We start from the raw sequence: 25,181 nt of genomic DNA, 5'->3' as shown, positions 1-25,181 counted from the left end.
ATGAGTCATTTGGATATTACAATATCTCATATATATGAAATTATGTGTCAATCAGTGTCTCACCACTATTATAAAGACCACCTTAGCTAGTCATAATGCTCGGTATGAAAGATACCCAAAGGCTTCTGGTTAATTATTTTAATTAGAAAATGTTGAGGCAGTATAACAAACACAAAAATTACATTCAGTATAGTTTCAACGTCTAACTTACATGCAAAATATCGGTAGGACACAGTGATATAAATCTCACATCAGAATAACTTGTTTCAACTCAAATGAAGTTTATACAACATTTAAGAAGTTTCTTTTTTCATCAAACAAAAAGTAATCTTTTTTCACACAGACAGAAAATTTGTTCAGCCATAACGAAACCACTTCATCGAGAGCAGCATGATTCAGCGCCTGGAGTGCTTCGGCCATTCGTTAAAAGACTTCCAACGGAAGGGTAAAGGAATTTCAACGTCCATCTTTCTATTGCTCACTTTAAGGTATGGTGCTGTGCTCTCGGAAGTCCTTCTCATAAGATCTACAGCCTCATTAAGTCCTCCATAGAGGTGTGACTGAAAAATACTGATAAGCTCCTTGGTATCATTATTTACACGCTCCATATTTAAAGCATTATATGCCACTTGAATCTTCCGTTTTGTAAGGTCTTTATATTCAGCCACAGATATCTTTGCCTCCTCAATGTGTTGCAAAACCTCTGCATGGATGGCATCAACTTGTGGAGCAATTTCCATGTTTCTATCTTGTAGGTAGGTGATGATCTCATCGCCTTTCTCAATAATCACCTCGACGAGGTCATCAACTGTCTTGCGAAGCACATTGAATAACATGAGCACTGAACGTTCCAGCTGATCAGAAACAAATCTCTTAGAAGACTCCAGTTTATCCATGATCTCATTTCCATTAACGGCAACATCAGTTCCAGGAATGGTGAACTCCATTTCCATGATGTAATTAGATTTCTTCTTCATGAGGCTGATAAACCTTTCGGGCGCCCTGTCAGTGGCTACTGATATGGACGAATGAGCTCGCTGGAACATCTCCGCGATCGAGAGCTTCTCTTCAGAACCGGGCACTGTAAACTCTCTGTACCTCAAAAACTGTCTGGCTGCATCTAACAAGGCATTAATCTTATCTTCAATGTATGTCAAGATTAGTCTAGCCTCGTGAGCCAACCTGTCTATAACAGTCTGCATTCTCATGGACATCAAGGTGTCAGAAGCCCTCCTGTACATGACTTGTCCTTGTTCACCAATGTATTTGATTGGATCTGGCAGTGAATATTCATGATAGGCCCTCTCTATAATATTGGAAACTGTGTTTTTCAGCTTCATGCCACCACGGTTGAGATCAAAGCCAAAGTGGGCCGTGTGATACTTATTAATGAACTTGAGCACAGCATCGGTCATAGCAGGAATCCTGTCCTTGGTCCCTTCAGTCACATCATGGAGGAAGTCCCAATTCCATGACGTCTGTAAGATCAACTTCTCAGAGTTTCTAAGTGTGGCTTTGGCAGTGAAAACATCAGTATCCTTTTCAGGAGCAGACTGAAGTTGAGGGAAGACATTTAGAAGAACAGTGGTAAGAACAGTGTCAAGTTGCATACATACAGAATCAATCCAATTGTAGATTTTAGAATGGTTTGCTGTTGACAACACTATGCACATAAAAGAGTCTTACCAGGTAGCGACTGAACAGTTTTCCATACAACTGTGACGCAGACCTCCGCTGAAGATGCAATCCAAGGAAACCAGATGACGGTGAAGACATAGATGCAGTGATGCCATCTTTGTGGGAAGCAAGGCGGATGATTACATCGAAAAATGTTGGGCTGGTGATGTCCACATTAAGAGTATGACGAGATCCCCTTTGAAACAGAAAAACTGTTGTTAGTAGAGAACCTTTCAAGTATGCAGTAAAGCAGGCTTTGGGTATAAAAACTTACACTGTATCAGTCACTGGGATTTGGCGCTTCATCCTGAGAAAAAAAAAAAAAACAACAACTATATATTAGGCTACAGGAAGTCAGTTATCTTGCTCAACCAAGCATACATACATTAGCTTGTAACAACACCAACCGGAGCTCCTGCTCAAGATAAGGATTCTTGTTACTTGAGCAGCTGTGACAGCTCTCCTGACCCGCAAGTTTTGGCCAATAGTTTTACTTTTTTATTATTATCATTATTTTGGCCCTTTTCCGGGCTGCAGATCAGATATGAAACCCTGGCAGCTGTGGCGAGAATGCAGCCTCTGTAATTGGGATGCCTGCTCTACCAAGTCACTGCCCTGAGGCCCATCATTTTGATCCTAAAATAAAAGGTGTCTGGTGTCCTGTTTACACTTATCATTTCAAGTACTTCATATACAGATTAAATCCAGATATGATTCACAACACTTTAATTTACTCATAGCCAGATATACTCATCTATGTTGGCCACATCCCAAATCTTTTTGCAATCTGTTTTGTTTTTCCTGTGCTACATGAAAATCAGGGTTAACTGTCCTCCAGTCCAGATGGTGGTGGTAATGCACCAGAAGCTGTTTGGTGACTGGTAACAAAAACATAAAAAAAGGAGTAACATGTTCAACAACATCTTCAGCAGTTTAATAACAAAAATAACAATTTAGCTAGCTAGGTAAAAACTACCCATGAAGTGACAGAGAGAACGAGCTGATTTAAGTGTAACTTCCATTGCCATCATCATAGGAACATCATTGGAGGCCACACACATGGCTGACTCTCAGGAGGTGTATACTGTAGCTTTTGTCTTGCAGAGACAGATGCTTTTACAACTTTACGATATCTGGATAGAACACGTCTGATTCCATCTAAAATGCTTCTTGGATGCGTTGACTCTTTGCTTTTTTTGAGATTGGATAGCCATCCAATTTGACCTAGTTAGTAAGTCAACTAACTTGTTCAAATTAATGAGATAGAATTATGAAATTTAAAAAATATCTGATAAACAGCATTATGATATAATTATGTTGACCACCTGAGTATTTTTAATATCACAACAAACTTCTTTTTTTATTTGTATGGCAGAAATATTCTACCATATAGATATTAAAAGAATAGAATAAGAAAATTAATCAAATTGAATAAAGACAAAACATTCTCTCACACTTACCTCAGGTTTTGTGCCAAAACATGCTGCCAGTTGACATTTACATCACTATGAATCAAGTTGCACATTCCATTTAAACTGAGTACTCCATTATCAAATCCAAAAGTTGCACTGGCTGGGGGAACATAAGCAAAATACATATTAAATAACTTGCAATGTCCTCAATCTAGTAATTTACAGAATATTGTTGTATCAAATAAAGTTGCGTGTGTGCCACTCTTACCAGAAAGATCATATTCCAAGAATATTATGGTGGAGGTGCAGATGGAATTCAGTGAAGTTACGAGCATCGAGTCCTTTTTCTCCAGGTCGGCAGTTGTTGACACATTATAAATAGGGGAGGAAACCTTCAGAGTGGCACTCAGGGCTCCAAAAGCTGGGATGAACACACTTGAAGGCAGATGTAGGGCAATTTCAGGGATCTCAATTTTTTGCTCAGGAATGACAATGGTTGGAAGTTCAAAGTTCGAAAACTGACTTGTGATTTCATCAAGACTGATTGTGTGCTCTCCAATGGTAAAGGATTTTGGTAGTGTGAAAGATGAGACTGCGATTTCATACTGTGGCATCTTGAATGAAATTAATGACATTTTCCCTTGCAGATACTCTGTTTCAATATCGTAACTGGGCACTGACATTATTGGCAAGCCAGGCAGCATGATTTCAAAGGCTGTGGTGGTGATCACCGTAGGAATGTGAAGATTCTTAGGGTCAATTGCAAAGGGTTCCACATGCAAGTTGGTAAATGGCACATCAAAGGCTGGAACTGAAATTACGAGAGGAAGAGTGATATGATCAGGGATATCAGGGTTTTCAAACCGCATGTCTATGTTCCTTATGGAATCTGGAATTTCTTTCACCCAAGAAGGCAATGCAATGCTAATCTCAGGGATGCTAAAAGTGGTACCAGAATCAAAAAGTTTGGTTGGTATTGTATAATCCTGGCCATCCATTGTCTTTGTGTATACAATGCTGGAGGAGATGTTAAGGAATTGTAAGTCGTCCATACTTGTGGCCTGATCAAACTTGAGCACATCCCAGAGGGTCCTCTGATATACAGGAAGCTTAATTGACTTCAAGAAAGCTAGGTGGCCTTCCACTGACTCCGTCAAGTCCATGCGTATTTCAGATTCAACATTGGACACGAGTAAATCACAAGCATGGATGAAAGATGCCAGCTGTTCCTTACCACTCCAGGTTAAAGACTGCTTTGCTGAGCCGATGGAAAGGTTGATGCTTTGAATGAGTCCAGCATGACCCAAACTACTTGGCTGACTTGCATCAATGTTCAAAGTAGTCGTGAAGGTTGTTAAAGGAACAAAATCTAATTCTCCTTTAACAATTTGCTTACCATTTGTATTGAAAGATGCAAAATCAATATTGTTATTGCTCGTGTAATCTACTGATGCAAATAAACGTCGCAAGGAGACCTCAAGAGCCAAGTTCTTATTCAAGTCAAAATGAATGATGTTATTGTTAGAGCTTCGTTTCTGTTTCTCCTGTTTGTCAATGTTTGAGTTTAGGGCAGTTATGACAGTTGAACGCAGGCCATTAGCATTTAGATAGAATGTCACCATGTTTTCTACATCACCAGCAAAGTTACAGCTGTCCATTATTGTTATGTCTGACTTTCCTTGAGTAGTGGTCTCCAGTGACACGTATGAGGAAAGTGCTTCCAGTGCCCAGTTCATATCCAGGTTTCCTTTGCCTACAGACTCAATCATAGGAATGTTAAACATGTATTTTAGTGTTTTCTTGGAGACAACATTTGGCTTGGTCTTGGTATTTCCAGTAAGTTCCTGATTTAATTCTAGATTGAGGAAGGGTAGATTGATTTTTGCAGCATTGGCTACAGATGCTTCCATGCTCCTTTTAGTAAGACTAACAGCACATTCATGGTTTGCTTCCACATTGTTATGCTCTAGGGACACTGTGGTGGCCAGTTTTATTCCTCTCTTTCTTGTCAAACTGGTTGTGCCATCAATTTTTCCATTCAAAATGTCAAACACAGATGTTGAGGAAGCGCCAAACCGAGCAACAATGTCAGACTGGTTGTAAAGGCCAGCATTAGCATTTAAGGTAATCACATTGGATTTGAAGGAGAAGTCATAAGTAATGTTACCCATGGCTGGAATCACAATGTTGTTCTGAATGGCTGGTAGTGTGAACATGGGCAACTGTATTTCACTTAATGTTTCTGGAACGTGGATGACAGGTAATGTCAAAGATGGTAGCACAAGGGTATAGGATGGTACAGAGAAACCCAATGCTGGAACTTTAAAGCTTGGTGTGCTGACCTCCTTGGGAACAAAGTAGCTGAATGCCGGCATCTCAGCCCTGAAAGCAGAAACTTCAATGTTTAACATTGGTATGTTGTATCCAGGGACAGTGAAGATTCGAGGTGGCAGGCTAGAAGTGTCAATTTTGTGTTTGATATACTGTGACTTTGCTTCGTTGTATGAATCTTTAAGAAGTGCCACTACTTTGTCTCTACATTGTTCAAATTGAGCCTGGATGATGATGGCATTGTCACTGATTGCATTGTAGATTGGCTCAAGGTGCAAATCAATGCTGTGTGCATCAGGATTCTTGTAGTAATGAAGCCTCAGATTCACGTCGAATGACTGTTGGGGAGATATAAGAAAGGTTTTGAATCCAGCATGTTCCCATAAAGAGAGGTCTCTGAGCCCAGGTATTTTAATTTCGAGATAAGGTATGGTTACTTCCGGGATAGAGAGAGGAACAGTCAAAAAGTCTAGATTAGCCTCTCCATTAGCTGATGAGTGAAAGAAGATCTCCATTCCATTGTTTTCTGCTGCAAAGTCATGATTGTACTTGTACTGGTTGAATCTTGCCAAAGCAGAGCAATAAGTACTCTGCTTCTCAGAATTAAGTATGACACCACAATCATGCTGGAGATCCACCTTACCAGTGAGTTTCAGGGGGAAAAAAATCCTTGAGTTTACTTTATTCTTAACATTGAGCACAATTTCAAATGGATGGACCTTGAATTCAAACAAGTTGGCCACGGATCCAATTAGATTTCCAGTGAACTCAGCATCATGAGAAGCTGTCAGTTCAACTTTCAAGTCCCCAACATGAGCCTCTCCTGTTAAAACCATAACACTCTTCGTGTAAGATGGAATTTCAGTTTCACATCTTCCTTCAACAGTGATATGGCTTAAGATCACTGATTCAGCAGTCAGTGTTTGCTTTGACATCAAGGCCTTACATGCTGTTTCTCCTGCAAAAGTTAACCTGGCAGTTCCAAAATTGATGCTGAATTCTACGTTGCTTATGTGTGTACCTTCATCAGCATAGTCTTGAATTGACCACTTTCCATTACCAGTAGTTTCACTGGTCACAGTAATTCTGCCAGATTCCATTGTGGCTGCTACATTCTGTTTCATCGTTGCCTGACTTGATGTTTCAATTGATGGGATCTCTAAGTTGTGCTCATAGGTTGTGTCTATGGCTGCAGATATTCCACTATTCAATGTAAGGGCAATATTGTTGATCAAGGCTGCTGTGTACATTTGGGTTGTTGCCTTGATAGTAGTCTTAGCAGAAGCCTCAGCAGCATTGCCAGTAAGTGTCAAGGATCCTTCGTGATCAATGGAGAAAGCCATATGTGTCAGTTTTGCCATTTCTGTGAATAGCAACTTCTTCATTCTTGGAGCTTCCAACTGAGCAGTGGCTTCAAAGGTGTATTCAAGGGGCTCCAAGGGTGATCTGGCATTAGAATTAATAGTGGCTGTAAACTGTGGGTTTTTTGGTGTGGATGTTGAGTTCTCAATCTTCCCTGTAGTTACAAGAGTATACTGTGGGGAGTTCAGTCTAAATTCTCCATGGAGTTTGCCAAAAACAGGGATGCAAATGTCAGTGGGAACCTCAGGCAATTTGATCTCTGGGATTGGAAGCATTGTGATTTCAAAATCCTCCAGATTTAATGTGGGGATGTTGATGGCAGGAAATGTTATTTCTGAAAGCTTTATCTCTGGGAAGGTGAGATCTGGTAGTTCAGATAGGTAGAGAACTTTTAGATCACCAAAGATTTCCTCAGGGTCAGGTGTTTGGATCTCAAATTCTTTGATGTCATCTATGATTGCAACTATATTTGCTTTGATCTCCTCAAAATCTATGGTAAAGGCAGGAATCCTGTAGGTGTTGAGGATGGTGATCTCAGGGATGGAAAATTGAGCTGGGATGCTGATCTCCTGCAGTTTGTTCAGGTCGATTGTAAATGCTGGAATGGCAAGGTCAGTGAGAGGTATGATAAAAGTGGGAACTTTGATCTCAGCTCTTTTCAGTGCTTCAAGAACTCCATCTACAGCTTGCTTCATCTCACTGATGATCTTGCTGTCCTTGGCCACTTTTTTTATCTTCTCTATCAGCTGGTTGAACTGCACAGAAATGTAGGCAACTATATTGCTGTAGGAATCACTTGCTCTTTGGAGGTAAATGTAAATTTCATCTCTGATATCCATGTCAAGGATTCTTTGTTTCATGTCGTCAAGGATATCCTTCATTTTCAGCTTGATGTCATTGTAAAATGTAGTGTCAATCACTTTTTTCAGTTTTGTTAGAGCATCAGCCACCTTTGTGTTTTTGAGTTCCTCCAGATATGTGAAGATAGAATTTTGGATCTCTCTGAAAAATTCCCTAACTGCCTCAATTTTTTGCACAAGCTCATATGTTTTAATCTGTTCATTGATATAGTTTGTAAATTCAGCAATCTTCTTGTTGGTTTCTTCAACAAATGCACTGTAGTCAAATTCCTTCATTGACTTAAGCATGGAAGAAATTTGTTGATTAAGGTAATCAATGCCTTTCTTAAAGTCAAATGCGCTGAGTTTACTTGTCAGATCGCCCAGAAACTGCATAATTTTATCATAAGCAAACTCAAAGTTGATGGATTTCAGAGCATCTACCATTGACTGCACAGTCTCAACAATTTTGAATTCATCGATGAGAATGACTACCTGATCCATTAATTCTTTTAATTTATCATAAAGATTGTATTTTAAAAGTAGATCCCTTATGTAGAAATATACTGTATTGAGTTTGTTGGGGATTTCATATTCGTCAATCCAGTTGACAATAACCTCTCTCATAGATTCAATCACTTTTGCTATCTCTGAAGAAGGGATTTTATATGATAGCTGCTCAACATACGTAGCCAAATCAATAGAGAGAAGGTAATCCTTTACATCTTGGAAAAACATGCTGATGTCAAAGTTCTCAATTAACTGTTTCATTTGAAAGAGTTTGTCTTTGATTTTTTCCAAGATTAAATATTCAGAATCAAGCTCCCGCAGCCATGCAGCACTACTTTCTGTGAGCTTCTGGAAATCAATCTGTCTGATGATGTCCTCAATGGCATCAAGTGCTTTGATGAGTGACTGCTTGATTTCATACTTCTTGTCAAAGGCCAGAAGCTGACTTTCAATTTGTGAAAGTACATTTGTTATCCTGTCAGCAAGGTGTCCATCCTTGACATAGTCTCTGACTGTCAGGATGAGGTCTCTAATTTGAGTGGCAATGTCCATCACCGTATTTTCCAAGTTGTCCATCAAGTTCTTCATTGCAACCTCTATGTCATCCATTGTTACAGCAAACTCGTCAATCAAATAATCAAGTTTCGCTTTAACTTGATTCATTTTGTTCTCCAAGTCAATTTCTCGCATTAAATCACTCACTTGAATAGGTAGCCGGTCTAACTTAGCTCTAAGGTCAGTGATTAACTGATTAATATCTAAATTGTTGATGAACTGTTGAAGTGATTCTAAGGCTTGTACAAGTGTGTTCTTGAGCTGCTCAAAAGCAGCAGGAAAGCTCTCGATGAATGGGATCTCAATGATATGGCAGTCACTGTTCTTGTCGTACTTGAGGACACCAGCTATACTGAATTCTTGTAGTTCTGGTTGTGATCTATTGTTTCTGCCTAATTTGCTGAAAATGTCTGTTAACATTACTCCTGAAAACTCAAATCCAATATTCTCAGGATGATTGTACGTACTGATGTCCTGGTTATAAGCATGATCATTCAGTTTAGATTTTACTGTCCAGGTCAGAGCTTGGTCACTTGGTGTCAGGAGACCTTCAAATTTGTTGTCTATATTAGTGGAAGACTCCCCACTTGGAAGCATATGCATGGTTGATACCCTGCTGTCATGTGAGTATGCAAGAGCTAGGGGCTCAGCTTTAACCAACAATTTGCTATACAGCTGCCCGGTGTGCTTCCCTTTTAGATAAATTTCTCCATCACTATTGACAAGGGCATCAACAGTGAGGCTGAAAGGCAGAGCCATGGTACGAATGGTGCTGTCAAAGCGTAGAGGCTCAGAATTTATTCCTGTTTCACAGTTTGACTTGGAGGAAAGTCCAGCAAACTCAAGTTCACAGTTGTGACTTATCTGGGCATCCATTAATTTCCCAGATGTGCTGTATTTCATTGTACCAGCCATATCCTCATAGGTGAGTTCAAAGGTATTTTTCATGTTGTTTTCTTCTCCATAAGCACCCATCATACTTCCACTCAGATCGACCTTAATAGGCTTCAGCTTCATGTGGCCTTCGCTGTTCAAATTGACATCATTAAACCTTAAGGCATTTGCCATATCAAATGACAAAACAAATGGCTTCATATCAACCTTGGTGTCTTGCTTGTAATGCACATCTTCACAGATGAAGTTGTTGGTCTTGGAGCGGAGGGCCAGGGTCCACAGAGTAAGGGTCAGAGTGTGGCTATTTTCTGTATTCATCTGATTCAGTGTTCCCATGGTGTTGCCAGTAAAGGTCAGAGCCCTTCGGTTCAGTACAATATTCACGTCGTTTCTTGTGGTTGCATCGTACGCATGGCCCTTGAGGTCACCATACAAAGAAGCTTCGGCAGCCGTGATTTTACTCTCGATGTTCAGCTCTCCTCTGCTCTCCTCAGCCATTGCTTTGGTGCTAGAGGACAGGATTGCTCCGTTGATGTCTATGGCACCATTGAAGATATTCTCCACTGTGACAGGGCTGCACTGAATGCTGTTAATTCCACTTGTGGTAAGACCATTTCTGCCAACCATCACAGCAGCTTTGTGCATTCCACGACTACCTGTGTCTAAGGTGACAGAAGCTTCAGAGTTTACCTCAAGCCCATTTGAATCCAGGGATCCTGTTATAAGGGAGTATGCCATATTTGTGTCATCATCTGCCTTTGACTCAATTCTCAGGAGGCCCATATGGCTTGACATACCAAGCTCAACTTGGTTGTTTAGTGATTTACCCATGGCTGTGGCAACAGCGGTGCATTTCAGGATCAGTTGTGCATCTTTATACCTGAGCTCTGCTACATGCCTGAGGATGTCGTTTTGGGCATTGGTTTTGGAAACAATGTTCAACTCGGAGTTTGCATAGACTCCGTTGATCATGTTGTGAACTTGGATGAACGGCGAGTTGAAGTATAGAGTTGATTCTCCTCTTCCTTCTCTATCTAGTGGCCGCAGGTTGTAGCTGTGGGTGTAGGAGGTATTGGTGTAGAATGAACCTATATTAAGCAATCCATCTACGGTGCCATCTCCTGAGACTTCATCGGAATCTAGAGTCGAAGTTGACTGAGCAGAGTAGTGGAGAGAGGCTTGCAGGCCCACCGGGCTGGAGGCATCAATCTTATAGTTGGCTTTTGCATGCAATTTGTTTGTAACTCTTAACATTTCTGAGACACTGACGCTTGCATCAATCAGGCCATGGCTGAAAGAACTCTCGAGTTGATACTTGAGATTATCGTCAGCTCTTCCTGACATCATCCCGATTCCTTGAAACAGATGTAAAGAAATTATACCATTATTAGTATAGTGGTAGCACAGGCAAATATGTAGAATAAGCTCTGATGAACACATGCTTTACTGCTGCATTAAAATCTCTGTTTATAACCATATGCTCCAGATCTCATTTTTCCAGATAGAAGATGCCTAATTTTGAATAAAAATGCATTTTTTGACCAAGTATCAGTAATAAACAAAATATCTTAACCAACATACCACATTCTTTGAGTTAGATTTGTAACGATTGAATCTTTGTTGGACCCAAAAGCAGACAGGGCACACAGGGCTTTGTTCATGGAATGTGAGAGTCTGAGTCTGAGGTGAGGGTGGAGTCGGTCTGGAAGTTATCTCCCTGTGCCTCCCCTTAGTCTGTTGTCTACATGAATGACTAGGAATATAGCTTCCTCTAAGGACTCGGATACATCTCATGTAGAAAAAAAAATGGCACCAAGCACAGGAGAGAAGCTACACAGTAACCCCAAGTCATGACAGGATTATTCATTATGTCATTCCAAACTTGTTTCATACTTCTGCTTTGGGTTGGTGGCTGGCACGACCTACCAACTCAAAGTGTCAGTATTTGATGAGTTGGGAATGAGACTCAACAATCAACTGAATCACAAATTGAAGCTTAAAGAAATGGAGTTTTATGAAGATGTTTACCTTCAAACTTGTATGATAGTAGGTTGAAAGGTGACTGGGCCATGGTCTTGTACTGTACAATGTAGCTGGGGACATCAACAGTGTTGTTGCCCCCTGAAATGGAGCCTTCCCAGCTGTAGAGGTTACTGTTAATCTTGGTGGATGCTTCAGCGAGACCAAGAAGGGGGGCGGTGAAATCCAATGAAAGCGGTATAGTGAATGATGGGAGTCGATAGTTATTGGCGGGGATATAAAGGCCTATCTGTGGTAAATCTATAAGAGGAACAGACAGAGTGGTTGGGATGTTCAGTTCTTCTGACTTTTTGCCTCCAAGTGGAAGAGGAAGGGAGATCGCCATTTTTTCCTTGTTGAACTGGTATCGGAACAGGCTGTCACTGTTGAGGTAAAAAAAAATGTTTTTAAAAATGAAAATGAACAGGAAATCAGAGGAAGGCACAACTTGTGTTTCTAAACTGTTGAGTTACAATTTATGCCCAGTAAAATTTGAAAGGAAGTAATGTCCTTAACCACTGTATCAAGCACTTACGACTGCAGAAATAGTTTCTCAGGCAAGGCTGGCAAAGTGAGATCTGAGATGCTCCTCTTACTTCGCAGGTTTGCAAGATAGGGGATGCGTGCTGTCAGTTTGTCCAGCCATATATTACCTGCCTTCAGGGTTACATGAAGATAAAATACATTTCACTTCAAACAAAAATCGTAAAGCTTGAAAGCCCTCAGAGTTACCAACACAGTGTCAAATTTAAAAGCGCTACCTCAATTCCTTTGGTTACAATGTGACGGTATTTCATATCAGTCATGGCCACTTGCTGGTCCAGGATATTATCAATGAGCTGTTGCAGCTGCCTGTGATGATCCTCTACATTCGGGATCAGTTTCTGAATCTCTGAAGTCAGGTCTGATTTCAGTTCCAGTTCAAACTTGTCATCATCTGTAAAGAGAAAATATATAAATAAATGAATGCTCTAAATCTGTCTTCTGTGCTGAAGATGTGACTGATGGCTGACAGTTACCGTATTTGAGGGCAGCTTTCTGTTGGTAGGATGTTTCAGGGAGGCTGATGACTGTCTCTAGGTCCATGAGCACATCCTCATCCTTCTTCAGGGTGGCAGTGACAGACGCATCCGTTTTCAGAGAGGGAATAATAATCTGAAGTTGCAGCATAGCATCCTTCATCATGTCAAGTCTACATTTAAAACAAGGACATGTAGGTTGGTAAGAAACTCTGTTAAAAGATCCCAGAGATTTCTTGTCTGATTCAATTATGAAGCAGGTCTAGTTGCTTGTACAGTTGCTGTGAAAATAAAAATATAAAAAATATATAATATATATAAAAATGCTCGATCCACAGAGAAATGCGCCGCCCGTATTCACACACTGTTCCCTTGAAAGAGCCGTTAGGACTTCGATAAGGTTGTTATAGCAGAGCTATACAGTCATCGTCCACAGCCACGCCCTCAGCAGGGCAGTGGTTGCAAAAACAGCAGTCCAGGCGGACGATGCTTAGTCAGGCCGATGAGAGTTGACCAATCAGAGCAGACTAGGCTTTTCATGAGGGAGGCCTTAAAGAAACAGGCACTAAACGAAGCATTCAGACAGATGGTGAAGAGAGGTGCCACAGCAAAGGACAGTGTGAGAAAGATGAAGTATGTTTTAAACAATTAAGTATTTAAACGTTTTCTTGTAGACATTCAAAATGAAAGTATTAACCTTAAAATCATCACAATATTGGACCTTTAATTATTTGCATTTCCCAGGATGTTTCTCATCCACTGATTCCCTGTCTGTCATAAGCAAGCAGAAGATTTGTGTATAGAACTATGCACCTTGTACGTCCAACGAGAGTCAACTGTGGGATGTTCTTGTTAGTGACATCAATAGTGATACCACGCATCTTCTTCCCTTTGAAATCACTGTCAGTTACGGCCAGCTTGATACCTGCTTCCACATCATAGTCAGGTATGACGACCTCAGAGGTGACAATGTTCTTATTGTGGTTGTATTTTAGAGATGCAGAGACTTCTGATGAATCGTCACCTAGTAACAGCAGAAATTGAACTTGGTCAATGTTTATCTCCAGAGCAATTGCAACTGGTGGCTTCAAAATACAATCAGAAAAGTGACCATATCATTGTCAGAAGTGATATACTGTATGCACTTAATATACTATTAAGGGTGCATGGATATAATATTGGCCCTAACTTGTGACAACATTTAATTATTCCCTCATTTGTTTTTTAATTTTTTTTAATTTTCTTTCTTTAACATCTGCATATGGCTGCAATGAAATTGTCAAGGTGGTGGAAAGATGGTGATTATGGAAAAAAAAAAAAAATGTTTGAGGTATGGTTATGGTTAGACGACTACAACCCTTGATTAAGATAAGGAGACACTGTAGTTGTTGTTAATTAAAAGGTAAACATTATTAACAGTTGTCACGAAACACAATCTCACCCATCCACCACTCCAACCTCCACAACATTATTTTCCACCTCACTTCATAAAGAACACACTACTTCCATGGGTACTCAACACTGGCAATGGTTGTAAATTGTCAGTTGTCTGATATGGATATAGAGGGGCTGCCCCATATATTTTTACATGCACACAAACACACATATACACACATTATCTTATAACAGTACCTTCTGCCTTCAGGGTTAGCTTCAGAGACTCAACTTTATGACGACCCTTTTTACCCTCCCTGAGTGTTTCACCAGTGATGGTGGCAGTATACTCTGAAACTTCTCCCGTGGGCTGGATTTCAACCGCAAACCTGAAAAACAACAGAGGTTTCATTTAATCTGACTCTTAGGTTAAATCTGTTAACTATCTGGTACATTAAAACAATAGAGTGCTGGATTAGGATAATTAAAATATCAACCATACATGCCGTAACAGGCCGACTTGAGTTGCGAACTATTTGAAATCTACGGTAACTGTCCAACTTGTAGATTGATCAATTCATAGTATAGTGTGTGTGTATCGATAGTGTAGTAGGAAGCTTGTGGTGGTGATTCTAAAGTCATGTAACAGCAATGTAGTTGTTTTATAGCTTTTACTTCATGATCATAAAAGTGTTGTTCATCTGTGAAGCTTGTCTGGTATCATAAACTTGAGGTTATTTTCTGCAATAATCTGAAATACAATAAAAAAAATTCCATTTACTTTTTGTGAAGGGAACCAGGGCGATGCTAACATCTGGGTTAGCCTACAAAAATACATTATCCCTGCCGCCCTCCATAGAACCTTCCTAAATCAAAAAACTCAAATCAAGAAGACTCTACCATTGGGTTTCAAGTTTGATTTGCTACCTGGTTTCTCCAGTCAAGGGGTACGGAGCTGCGTCCAAGGAAGTAGCATTGGAGTAACGCATTATTGTGCATAATTTCAGACCACTGATTAGGGGCTGGCAGTCAGCTGAGTTAGTCCGGTCCTCCATCAGGGATGGAACTATTTGGGTTTGACCAGAGGCGATTGACAGCACCTTGTTGCTGTATTTCAAAAAGAGAGAGGAGAGTTAAGAAGTGGTGAGAGGGATCAGCATGACACTCACAAACCACTGAGTTGACAAGTGTTTTGTGTCATGTAACATATGTGGCACTTACCTGAAGCTGAGCAACTGAGTATTTGACTTAGGAGCAGGCATGGACAGTCTTATCTGGTTCTTGCTCATGGTGACCTTAGCATTGAGGGAGCTCTCATGATGCATGTTAGTGTGCATCTCAATCACAGCCTCTACAAAGTCTGGAATGTGCACACCCATTTGGGTGATGAATTCTAGCCCAACTGAAGGCATAAAGGACAATTCAGTCTGCAAGAGGAAGAAAACAACAACATAGCTGTCAACAGAAATTCACAGGAGACTGATATGTACAATTATAATTTCATTTCACATGTAAACTAAGATGAAGTAAGGCTAACTTAGTCTTACATTAGCAGGTGAGTAAGTCAGGCCTCCTTTGGCACCAGGTGCAACCACACCGGCCAGTGAAAACTTCAGAGGGAAGCCAGAGGCAGTGGGTAGAGAAAAGGCATTCTCCATGAAGATGTAGTGGGCAAAGACTTCATTTTCAGTGCTAGATGTCAATGCCAAAAAGGCCTGTTGGAGAGAAAATAAACAGGGTGAGTGAATATATCACTTGGAGTTAAGTTGCAAATCTCTTTAATCCATGGCCACTGACATCATGGAAGTCCACTATCAATTTGTGGACTGAGCCCGCAGCTAATACACCCACTGAGCTCTACAGCTAACAAGGCTACTTGCTAACAGCAGCTAGCCACTACAGCCAAAGGGTGACAGGTCACCATTCCGAAGGGTCGCCATTCCGAACGTTCACTTTCATGTTTCGGAATGCCGGCCCTTTTTTTGAAAAAAGATCGCCATTCCGAACCTGAAACCCTAACCTTAACCATAACCTGGTCGGAATGGCGGACCATCGGAATGGCGGTCTTTTGGAATCGGGGTCACCCCCCCCCCCAGGCCAAAGATAGCTGCAGCAGAAAGTGCAGTCAGTGGCAGGAAGTAGTTATACTGCCCTCATAGTTTTGGGGCTACCTTCAAATTGTGGTTGTTTCTTACAAATGAACTTGGAAAGAAACAGCTTTAATGTTTTGCATTTAATGCCAAACTAACAAGAAGGCCCTCATGATTTAGAATTTGCTGTAGCCATTTCACAAAGTTTTTAAGTTTCTCAACAACTCTCAAAATTGCGCAATCTCTAAGCATCTCAGGGGAGACTGGGGGTTACTAGTTCACTTCTTAGATTAGCTGAAACTGACCACACATACATCTGCAGCTAACTTGTGTACTTTTTTACCTAGTTTTTTTTTTTTTCTCTTGCAAAGTTCATGTCAGGAAATTATAGATCTGACCTGGGCAGGCAGAATCCTGGTGTAAAAATTGAAGTACATGAAGAGAGTCTCAGCCATATGTCTCATGTCACCGAGCTTCATGTATCCTATCTCGTTTCCCAGAAGTCGAAGATAGGCAGTGGCTTCAGGGGCATCAGAACGACCCACATCATCCATGAGCTTCTTCACATTATCTGCTATATCTTTCAGAAGATCCTCTGGGACCTGGAAAGACAATTGCATGTATTAGTTCCTGACCATGCATGTGCAGTGAACCTTCTACAGCCAGTAACATGTAGTTTCCCTACTTTGCGAGGCAGGGTTTTATTCATAGCATAAACAAGCACATTACGTTTCCAAAAATGATTTCACCTGTCTCCTCATTCTGTCTGAGTCGGGGGCCATTCTGTCCAAAATCTGTCTGAGAATCTGGGCTTGGTCACCTGCCCAGTACATAACTTTGGAGATGGAGTCTGGGAAGAAGCCCCTTTCTCCAAAGAGAGCATCGATTGTTGGTTGAAATCCTGTTCCCTCAACACCAACCTTGAAGGGGGTGATTGAATGTTTAAAAACCTTTTACAAAGCAATTGTTTTGGTTTTGATTGGATATAACAAGAATGCAATTAAAGACATACCTCAAAGATGTCATAGTTGTAGTCAAAAACCTTCAGTGTTGTTTCCAGCATCACTTCCTTGGGTAATGTGTCCCAGCCATCGAAGATGATGTTGCTCTTTGCTGAGCCCAGGGGAGACTCCATCCTATAGTTCTGGGACATGCCATTTGTGGGTGGTAGATTTTCAGTCAAGGCCAACTCAACATACTCTCTGATTCTTGAGGAGGGAACATAACAAATGTTTTAGTTTGATGACACAGCGCCAAAACAACAATATCTACGTCCTCTCTCAAGTCGAAAAGCGGCTGTGGGATAAAGGTTTCTGTTCTTTCATTTTCCATGCCCCATAATGTTCTCATTACTCATTGTACATTTGGCTTCAGTCTAAATTCAAAATAATAAAGGGAAATATTAAACTATGGAGTTTATCTTTAAATGTTCATTTAAAAGGCCTCTGGCTAGAGAGCACATGAAGGTAGTGTGTTCCCTTTAGAGTTACCGTAAGGCAGGAGTTGCTGTTGTTTGTGAAAACAACATGTCATGTTAATGTTAATGATTTTCTTATTAAACCTGCCTACGAGACGCTCGGTTACATTAGTGTCGTTGGGATGTCTTTTCTGCAGGCTGCTGTTAGTGTGTTTCTCTCAGTCGTGCTGTCGTTATTTGCATTTTCTTAGCTTAGCCTCCTCCTACAACTATCTGGCTCACTTTGTATGAAGCTTCTAAGGCTCAACATAGCTAAGTTACAAATATGTGATGCAAAGATGAGAACCCTTTCAAATCCAGAATGGGGATGTATGATGGATGCTTGTCAGTATGGATGTCAGAGTTGATGTCAAGGTTCAGCTATTAGCTTTCTACAGCGTCCAAACTTTTTGGACTGTTGAGGGTTGTTTATAATAAGATTCATATCAGAATCTTTGGTTTATCACAAAAGCCGAAAATTAAATGTGCTAAGACAAGAAAGAAGACATAAACTTAAACTCTATTTGGGGTTATTTTCTAAACTACTCATTCACTGTGTGGGTAAATAATTAGCTATATTGTTAGCCTGTTACTCACCTACTGATTTGTGGGTCGTGTGAGGTGTAGATGTTGTTCAGGTGGGAGACCACAAAGCTCTTGAGCTGCTCGTCTTTCATGTTCGCCAAGCTGCCTACAATGTCTTCAACCAGGGCACGGTCTGGGTTCTTCATCAGAATCAGGTAGGCTGCTATGCGTTTTTCAACATGGTCATGAGCATCCTGGTACACTTCCTTGAGAATCTTTCTGATCTGTATTTGACCAAAATTGTTGATTACTGTGTTGCTCCAACCATGAAAGAACTGCAGCAGATTGCATAATGTAAATATAACAAAGGGTACAGTAACGACTGTGTATATGAAGTAATTGTACCTCATCAGTGATATCCATCAACCTAAAGGCCTGTATGGCTGCCTTTTGGTTTGATAATGAAATGTGTTTTGCCTGAGCATACAACAAAATGCTGTCAATCAGTCTGGGGCTGACAGCTTGCATGGCTTGACCCATGACACCAACAACCTGGAGGTTAGAGAAAAAGTATTCATTATAGCCAGATTCCCTTACAGGAGCTTACTCATTTCAGAATCGAGGAAAATGCAGTAATCAAGATGCTTGAAAGATTATCGGTACCCTGAGTACACGGAAGGCCATCTCTTTATTCTCCACGGGATAATCAGACTGAGGATCAGGGGATGCTCCTAAGCCACTATTTAAGAGTGTTAGCATGAACTGAGACACCTCTGTGACCACCGGAGTAACCTCTCCTGTATGGAACCTAGGAGCCAGAGACAGAGAAGATATAATGAGATGCTCTGGTTTGGATCAGTTACATTTGTTTCCCTCTAGTGGTCACCTGGAGCAGTTACAAAGTTTGCTCAACAGGAATATAGAGGTTGTTTATATATAATGATATAATTTAAAAAAAGGCTGTTTTTTATAGGCCAAAAATTCCTATTTTACTTACTTCTTGACTGTGTTGGCTAGAGCATACATGATTGGCTTGCTAGGTTTACGTTGAGCCATGCTGAGCATGTCTCGGACACGTGCAGCATCAGGGTTAGCCTGTAGACTCAGCCCGTAGACTAGAGCGTCCACCTCGAGTGATACCCCATCAATGGTCCTAGTAGCCTGGAGGATGGCACTGGTGCACTCCGGGGTGCCGCACTGGAGCAAAGCCTGCCAGGTGAGCCAAACTGACGTATCCAACATCTCAGTGACAGTCTGGCTCAGGGTTTCGTTCCTCAGGGCGCGCAGGCTGGACACCAGCTTATGGAAAAGGCCAGTTCTCTTCTGACCCTGGTCTGATCCTGCCAAAGCCAGGAGGTCCCGCATGGTGCTCATAGCAGTGTCCTTCATCTGGACTGGAGCTTTATCGTCAGGGTCTTCAAAGTGGAGAGGCCTGCTCTGGCTGCGGTTCACATCTGTATACACACATTTTGAGCAGGGATTCAGAGTTTCCCAGTAAGAGAAACTAAAACTACTAGACTACACCACACACCAGGCAGAGCAGACATGCTTGAAATGATCACTCACCAAATACTCTGTTGTTGGTCCTTTTAGAGCTCTGAAAGGTGAGATCCTGAGTCACCACAGATGAAAGTCCACTGCCCCTGCAAGGCAGGTTAGAAGCTGATGCAAAAGACATAACAGTGCACTATATACACACACATAAATATATACTCAAATGATGACTTACTCATGGGAGAGGGGCAAGTAGAGGTGTTGTTCTGTGCACGCGGCCGATGTGATGTGTTTTCCCTTGTTATCAAAACGGTAGTTGCACTCTTGAGTGCTTGTGATCAGCTTAGACATGGGGTGATGCTGGAAACAGGAATCCACAAAGCTAATATAAGATAATGTAATGTCTTCATTTATTTTCAGTTTTGGCAACCAATGAACCAAAATGACTGACATAGAAAAGTATTTCTTCATTATGTAAACCACTCTATGTACAATGATTGACAGTCTGATAAGGTCTTCCTCTGTGTTTTCATGTGGTTCCCTGGTCAATTCCAACCTTCCCTCTCCTAAAACTACAATCACAGAGGACGTTTCCTTCAGAAGCTAACTAAATGTCATCGTGTCTTAGCAGAAATATTCACAACACAGTCCCTTTTTTACACAATAAAATGGTATTAAAGACAGTATCCAGTCAGAGGCTACAGAAGCATATGACAAAGTCTCACCAGCTTTTGCAGCAGGGCCAGGGGGCTATTGGCGTGTTCCCTGCTGTAGAACTGGTCACACTGGGACAGATCTCTGTTCAGTGACACATCTATGACAATATCTTTCCTGGCGTTCTCAAGGTACTCTGTTAAACACTGGCCGTAGACTGTGCTCTGAAAAGGAACAAACAGCAAATGAGACATTTAGCTCATGAAGAGCTTTAAATACACAAGACAAAGCCACGCTGCCAACCAACTTTTTCAGTTGCTTGGAAATGGATGTGCTTGGTTGTTGTTGGCTCACCCCTATCAGAAGCTGTATTGACTGGTTAGATTATTCTTTAAAGTGAACAAGCAGAGACATTGAAGCTGGAGCAGGCTGTGGAGGACGCTGCAGTGCTCAAGGCTCATACAATGTTGTTCAGTCAGGTGACTAAAACAGTAAACTGACTTGTTGAAACTCTCTTTCCAAAGAGAAAATCGATCTTTTAGCTGTTGGACATTGAGGAAAGCAGTTGTGTAAATAATAATTGGTTGACCACACAGGCTGCAGAGTGCAGTCTCTAGAAAAGGAATATACAATTTGTTTGGGTATAGGCGCTTTGTGGTGTGATGTGCATGTGTTGAAATGTTGATGCACTTTATTTTGGTACCTAAATGTGTTCTTCAATTCATAACTCATTATTATATCCTTTTTCTTTGTTTTAGAGGAGATACTAACCACGCGGCTGCTCTGTTCACCCTCCATGACAGGCGCCACGAATGCTGAAATGATTCCTCTCTTGATGTTGAGGATGTTGACTGGCTCGTCTGTCTCGGGGTAAAGCTGGACACTGGTGACGTCCTCCACAGAGAACTTCAGAGCGTTCCTGGATGTTTGCATGAAACATGAAACAACAGGCTCACACTGTGTTTATACAAGAAGGATTTATTTTAAGAGAGGATACCAGAGTGGAAGAAGGAAAACATGACATGAGGAGGAAAAGAAGATGGCAAATGAGACTGAAACAGAGGGAGAGAAAGAAAAGGGACGAAATGAAGAGCTAAGGAAGGAACAGGTGAACTCAACAGAAAGGGATGTGGGATATAAAGGCAGGGAGGAGCTGTAGCAGTGAAATTTTATTTTTTCATGATCATCTTTAAATCTTTTAACTGCAGCGCTTCCATTACATTTGATGATACAACAGGGCACTTTATAATGGTGTGAGGAATTCATGAAATAGCAAAAAGAAAAAGTCATTGTTGGTGATTAACTGTGTCACATTAATTTAGATGTTTCATTTAATATTTTGGTTAATTTATTTTCTATTGGAAATGTTAGGAAATATGTATTTTTAGGCAAAAACAGTTCAGTATAACACGGCCTGTGCCACAAAGCTTTTATGAATTAGTCATCGAACCCATTGACGTATCTTCAAATATGTGACCTGGGGAACTTCCTCCGGATTAAATTGTAAAATGCATCTACTCTTTTATAACATTTTCAAGAGAAATCCCAAAACCTTCATTAAAATTGTCACAGCCACATTTTAAATGCTTTCTACTCGCATGTGTAGCATCAAACTGTTTTGGTCACTAGAGTGGTAACTAGCAGGTGCTACAGCTGAAGACAGTATGGTGCATTTTATACAACATTAAAATGCATGATAAAGTTGCTTGATGTATTCTCAAGACACACAGGGAAAAATATACATCTTTGCTAATACATCATTACATTAAACAGCTGCGTAAAGATGAGTGTTAGAAAATGATTTAAAGGAAGTCTGATGTTTTGGCAAAAATCTTTTCACTTTATTTCCAAAAGTTGAGAAGATGGACACCACTCTCATATCTGTTGATTCTACATGAGGCTGGAGCCAGTGGCTAGTTGGCTTAGCCTAGCACAAACACTGGACGCGGGATGAAACAGCTAGCCTGGCTCGGTCTGATGCTAACATGACTTTGGAACAGCCTGAGATTAAACTAGCATAAACTTTAATGTTTGCTTTGTCACGACTCTACATGGGCACCAAAGAAATCAAACTTGTTTTTGCCTTAACTCACAAAAGAGACTTTATGTTCATGCATGTGTCTCAGATCATGTGAAGAATGTTTTGCACTAACTTTTCCATGGCGGCTTTGAAGGCTTCAGAGCTGGGGGCCTGCATGTTGACCGACTCCTCACTGAGAGCACAGTCCCTGGTGTGCATGATGAATCTGCATGTCTGAGGGACTTCGATCTCCACCTAAAGGTATGTGGCAGCAGACAGAGGGGAGACAGGGAGGGAGCTCAGATGGGAACATTCTGTTATCAAGGGAACTGAGAAAGTGAGACATGTAAACAGTTTCTTACCTGACAAGAGACTTTTGGGCCATTCCTCAGCTCGGAAGTGCCGCTCACACCATTTATGCTCTTTGTGTCGTACTGGTACAAATATTTCTTATAGGCCTTGAATCTGGATGCCACTGCAATAAGATAATGGTATTACATTGTTAGATGAAGTCTCTTTAATCTCACAAGATGAGTGTTCCTACACACGGGTGGATCTGAGATTAATTCTAAATCAGGGGGCATATTTACACAGTGAGGCCTGGTATTTTGGTTTCCCCCAAGTATTAGTGACTTCATTTCCTGTGCTCTGTGTTACGTGTTATGTTTGCAAACAACCATAAAACCTACAGCACATAAACTTGTAGTGGAATCATCTTTGAAAAGGCAAATGCAAAATTCAGTCATCAGACAACAATATTATTCAAAACTCAAAACATTACCAAGTGTAATTGTCTAATTACTTGTTTAATATGTCTGATTACACGTTATTATAAGACACAGTCACCTAGACATCAGCTTTTTAGTGAGACGATTGGACAATTCTCGATTGATCCATTGGTAGATTTATTTTATTTTTTTTACTTATTTCAAACCAGGAACACCTTGTACTCATTGTTTGTCTTTAAATTATATTTTATATCAATGTTCTCTCAAAATTCAGCCAGTTAAGCACTCTGAAGAACCTGCATTAAACCTATGATATTTCTCCTGTAGCTTAAGTTCACAGTCAAGGTTCCACATCATCACTTGGCAGCAGACGTGGAGGCAGCTGGATGTTCTCTACAGTAAACAACAGCTATTGTTACTGAATCATAAAGAGCATGGAGCAAGAGTCCATCAGCTCCTGCTGCTATCTCAAGAAAACAGGTCATGTGTTTATTAGTTCAGCACAGCCGCTATCGATCTGTTAGCAGGTCAATGTGTCTGTTTGCAACAACGTACCACTCTGCTAACCCTGTGTAAAGACAAACTCAGCTCTTTCCAGGTACACACACAGTCAAGCCCCTCAGAGGAACTGACAAAGTCCACACTTTGTGTGATTTCATCAGTCTGGGGCCTGACCAACCCTTTAAAAAGTATAATACAAGCTCTTTGTGTCCTTCTTTTTTCCTTTTTTCACCAAAATAGCGTTATTAGAGTACTAATGCAAAAGAAGCCACTTACAACCTGAGAAAATGGTTTTAAAGGTTGTGTTGTGTTGTGTTGTGTTGTGTTGTGTTGTGTTGTGTAACTGATGTGTAGACAGCAACTTACAGTGACATGTTGAAGTCTGATCATTATTGTCATTGCCTCCCTCTGGAAAACAAAGACAGTGCAGAATCACATACAATACCTTAAAAATATGAACTTGATGAGAGTAAATTCATAATTATTATTATAATTTCAAATTATTCAGGTGATGAAACAACAACATAATAAAAAAACACAATAATTTGCCCTGTAAAGGCAAGAGAAAAACACACTGAGCAAAATAACATTAATGATCATTTTCAAGTTTAGACTGTTGATGAAAGATGTACAATGTTCAGTCAACTGTATAAACAGTATATTACAAATATCCATTAAAAAACAAGCTCCATTATTATTTGACAAAAGCTAATTGAGTGCCATGTGACTTAAAACTTAGAAGATGATCCCAAACTTTTTTCCATCAAAGGCCAAAATGGAACCCAGCCAAAAGAAAACAGCTGTTGTATCGTTAAGATGTAAAATGGTGCCATATGAAAGCTCTGAGAGGTCAGAGGTCAGAAAAGATTGTGGTGATCTATTTTCTAGGTGTGATCTGACTCGTCTTCTCGGTTGTGTATTTAGATTATTAATAATTAATAATTAGGGATCCTACATAGTTAAAGAGGATTCTTACCTCACAATAAATAAAGTAGCATAAAAAGCCACTCATACATTTCTACATTTGTTTTTTTCCAGAAACATCTGGTGGGCCCAGTCAAACCTTACTGAGGGCCCTGATCCAGACCCTTTGCTGCCTTCTCTCTTTTTCACTTCTGTCTTTTATTTTTGTTTCTCTTGCTGATTGGATGTCAGTGGACACTGTTGAAACACACCCACTGAGTCTGTAACACATACACCATGTATGTTCTTAACCAAAACTTGTGTGTAGGCCTATGACAGTATACAGTACTATGCAGTAATACTGAGGTTAAAGAAACGCCAATTAAAGAAAGTGAGTCAAACGATGCCTTCTGTAAATTGTCGTACATTAAACTAAAATTAGACACATTTTGGCTCATGACAGCTGGAAAAGCAGCAGCACCCTGGAACCATCACACCTATGTGGGTCTTTTTCACAGAAGACACTTTGGCTCAGGTGTAAATGATTTAATGAATTCTGCTGAATTCCTTTTTCAGTTTCAGGGTTAACAGCTGTGCTTGTCATACTAAGACAACATGTCTGCTGAGAAAAAGGCATTACAGTTTCCACCTCACAAATATAATTAATCAGAAATGCTTTTTAAATGTTGCACGGATCCAGTCAGTGTGAATGAACATGGATTTCTACTTACGAGCCAACGTGTAGCTGCTCAGCAGCAGTAACAGATACAGCTTGCAGTAACCCATCATGGGTTAAAGAAAATGGTTTCCTCTGTGCT

The 25,181-nt window shown here is 40.6% G+C and overlaps 1 protein-coding gene across 1 annotated transcript; it reads right to left on the bottom strand.

Moving 5' to 3' along the window:
* Positions 1 to 123: 123 nt before the first annotated feature.
* Positions 124 to 25,181, bottom strand: apoba (apolipoprotein Ba). Its single transcript, XM_084380721.1, has 29 exons — positions 25,095 to 25,181; positions 23,827 to 23,868; positions 22,594 to 22,706; positions 22,365 to 22,486; positions 20,983 to 21,130; positions 20,283 to 20,435; positions 19,793 to 19,917; positions 19,630 to 19,706; positions 19,061 to 19,517; positions 18,727 to 18,871; positions 18,469 to 18,615; positions 18,136 to 18,347; positions 17,095 to 17,290; positions 16,832 to 17,002; positions 16,481 to 16,684; positions 15,540 to 15,707; positions 15,214 to 15,419; positions 14,920 to 15,099; positions 14,251 to 14,381; positions 13,432 to 13,642; positions 12,619 to 12,791; positions 12,361 to 12,536; positions 12,135 to 12,256; positions 11,609 to 11,982; positions 3,358 to 10,935; positions 3,138 to 3,249; positions 1,952 to 1,984; positions 1,687 to 1,873; positions 124 to 1,553 (listed from the first exon to the last, which is right to left on the bottom strand). The coding sequence occupies exons 1-29, from the start codon at positions 25,150 to 25,152 to the stop codon at positions 396 to 398; spliced, it is 13,179 nt and encodes a 4,392-aa protein (XP_084236847.1). The 5' UTR covers positions 25,153 to 25,181; the 3' UTR covers positions 124 to 395.

This window comes from Pagrus pagrus, assembly GCF_965226575.1.
Source record: "Pagrus pagrus genome assembly, chromosome: 18".
Classification (NCBI taxonomy): domain Eukaryota; kingdom Metazoa; phylum Chordata; class Actinopteri; order Spariformes; family Sparidae; genus Pagrus; species Pagrus pagrus.
Note: the sequence above shows the minus strand (reverse complement) of the source record. Positions and strands in the feature narration are given on the sequence as shown.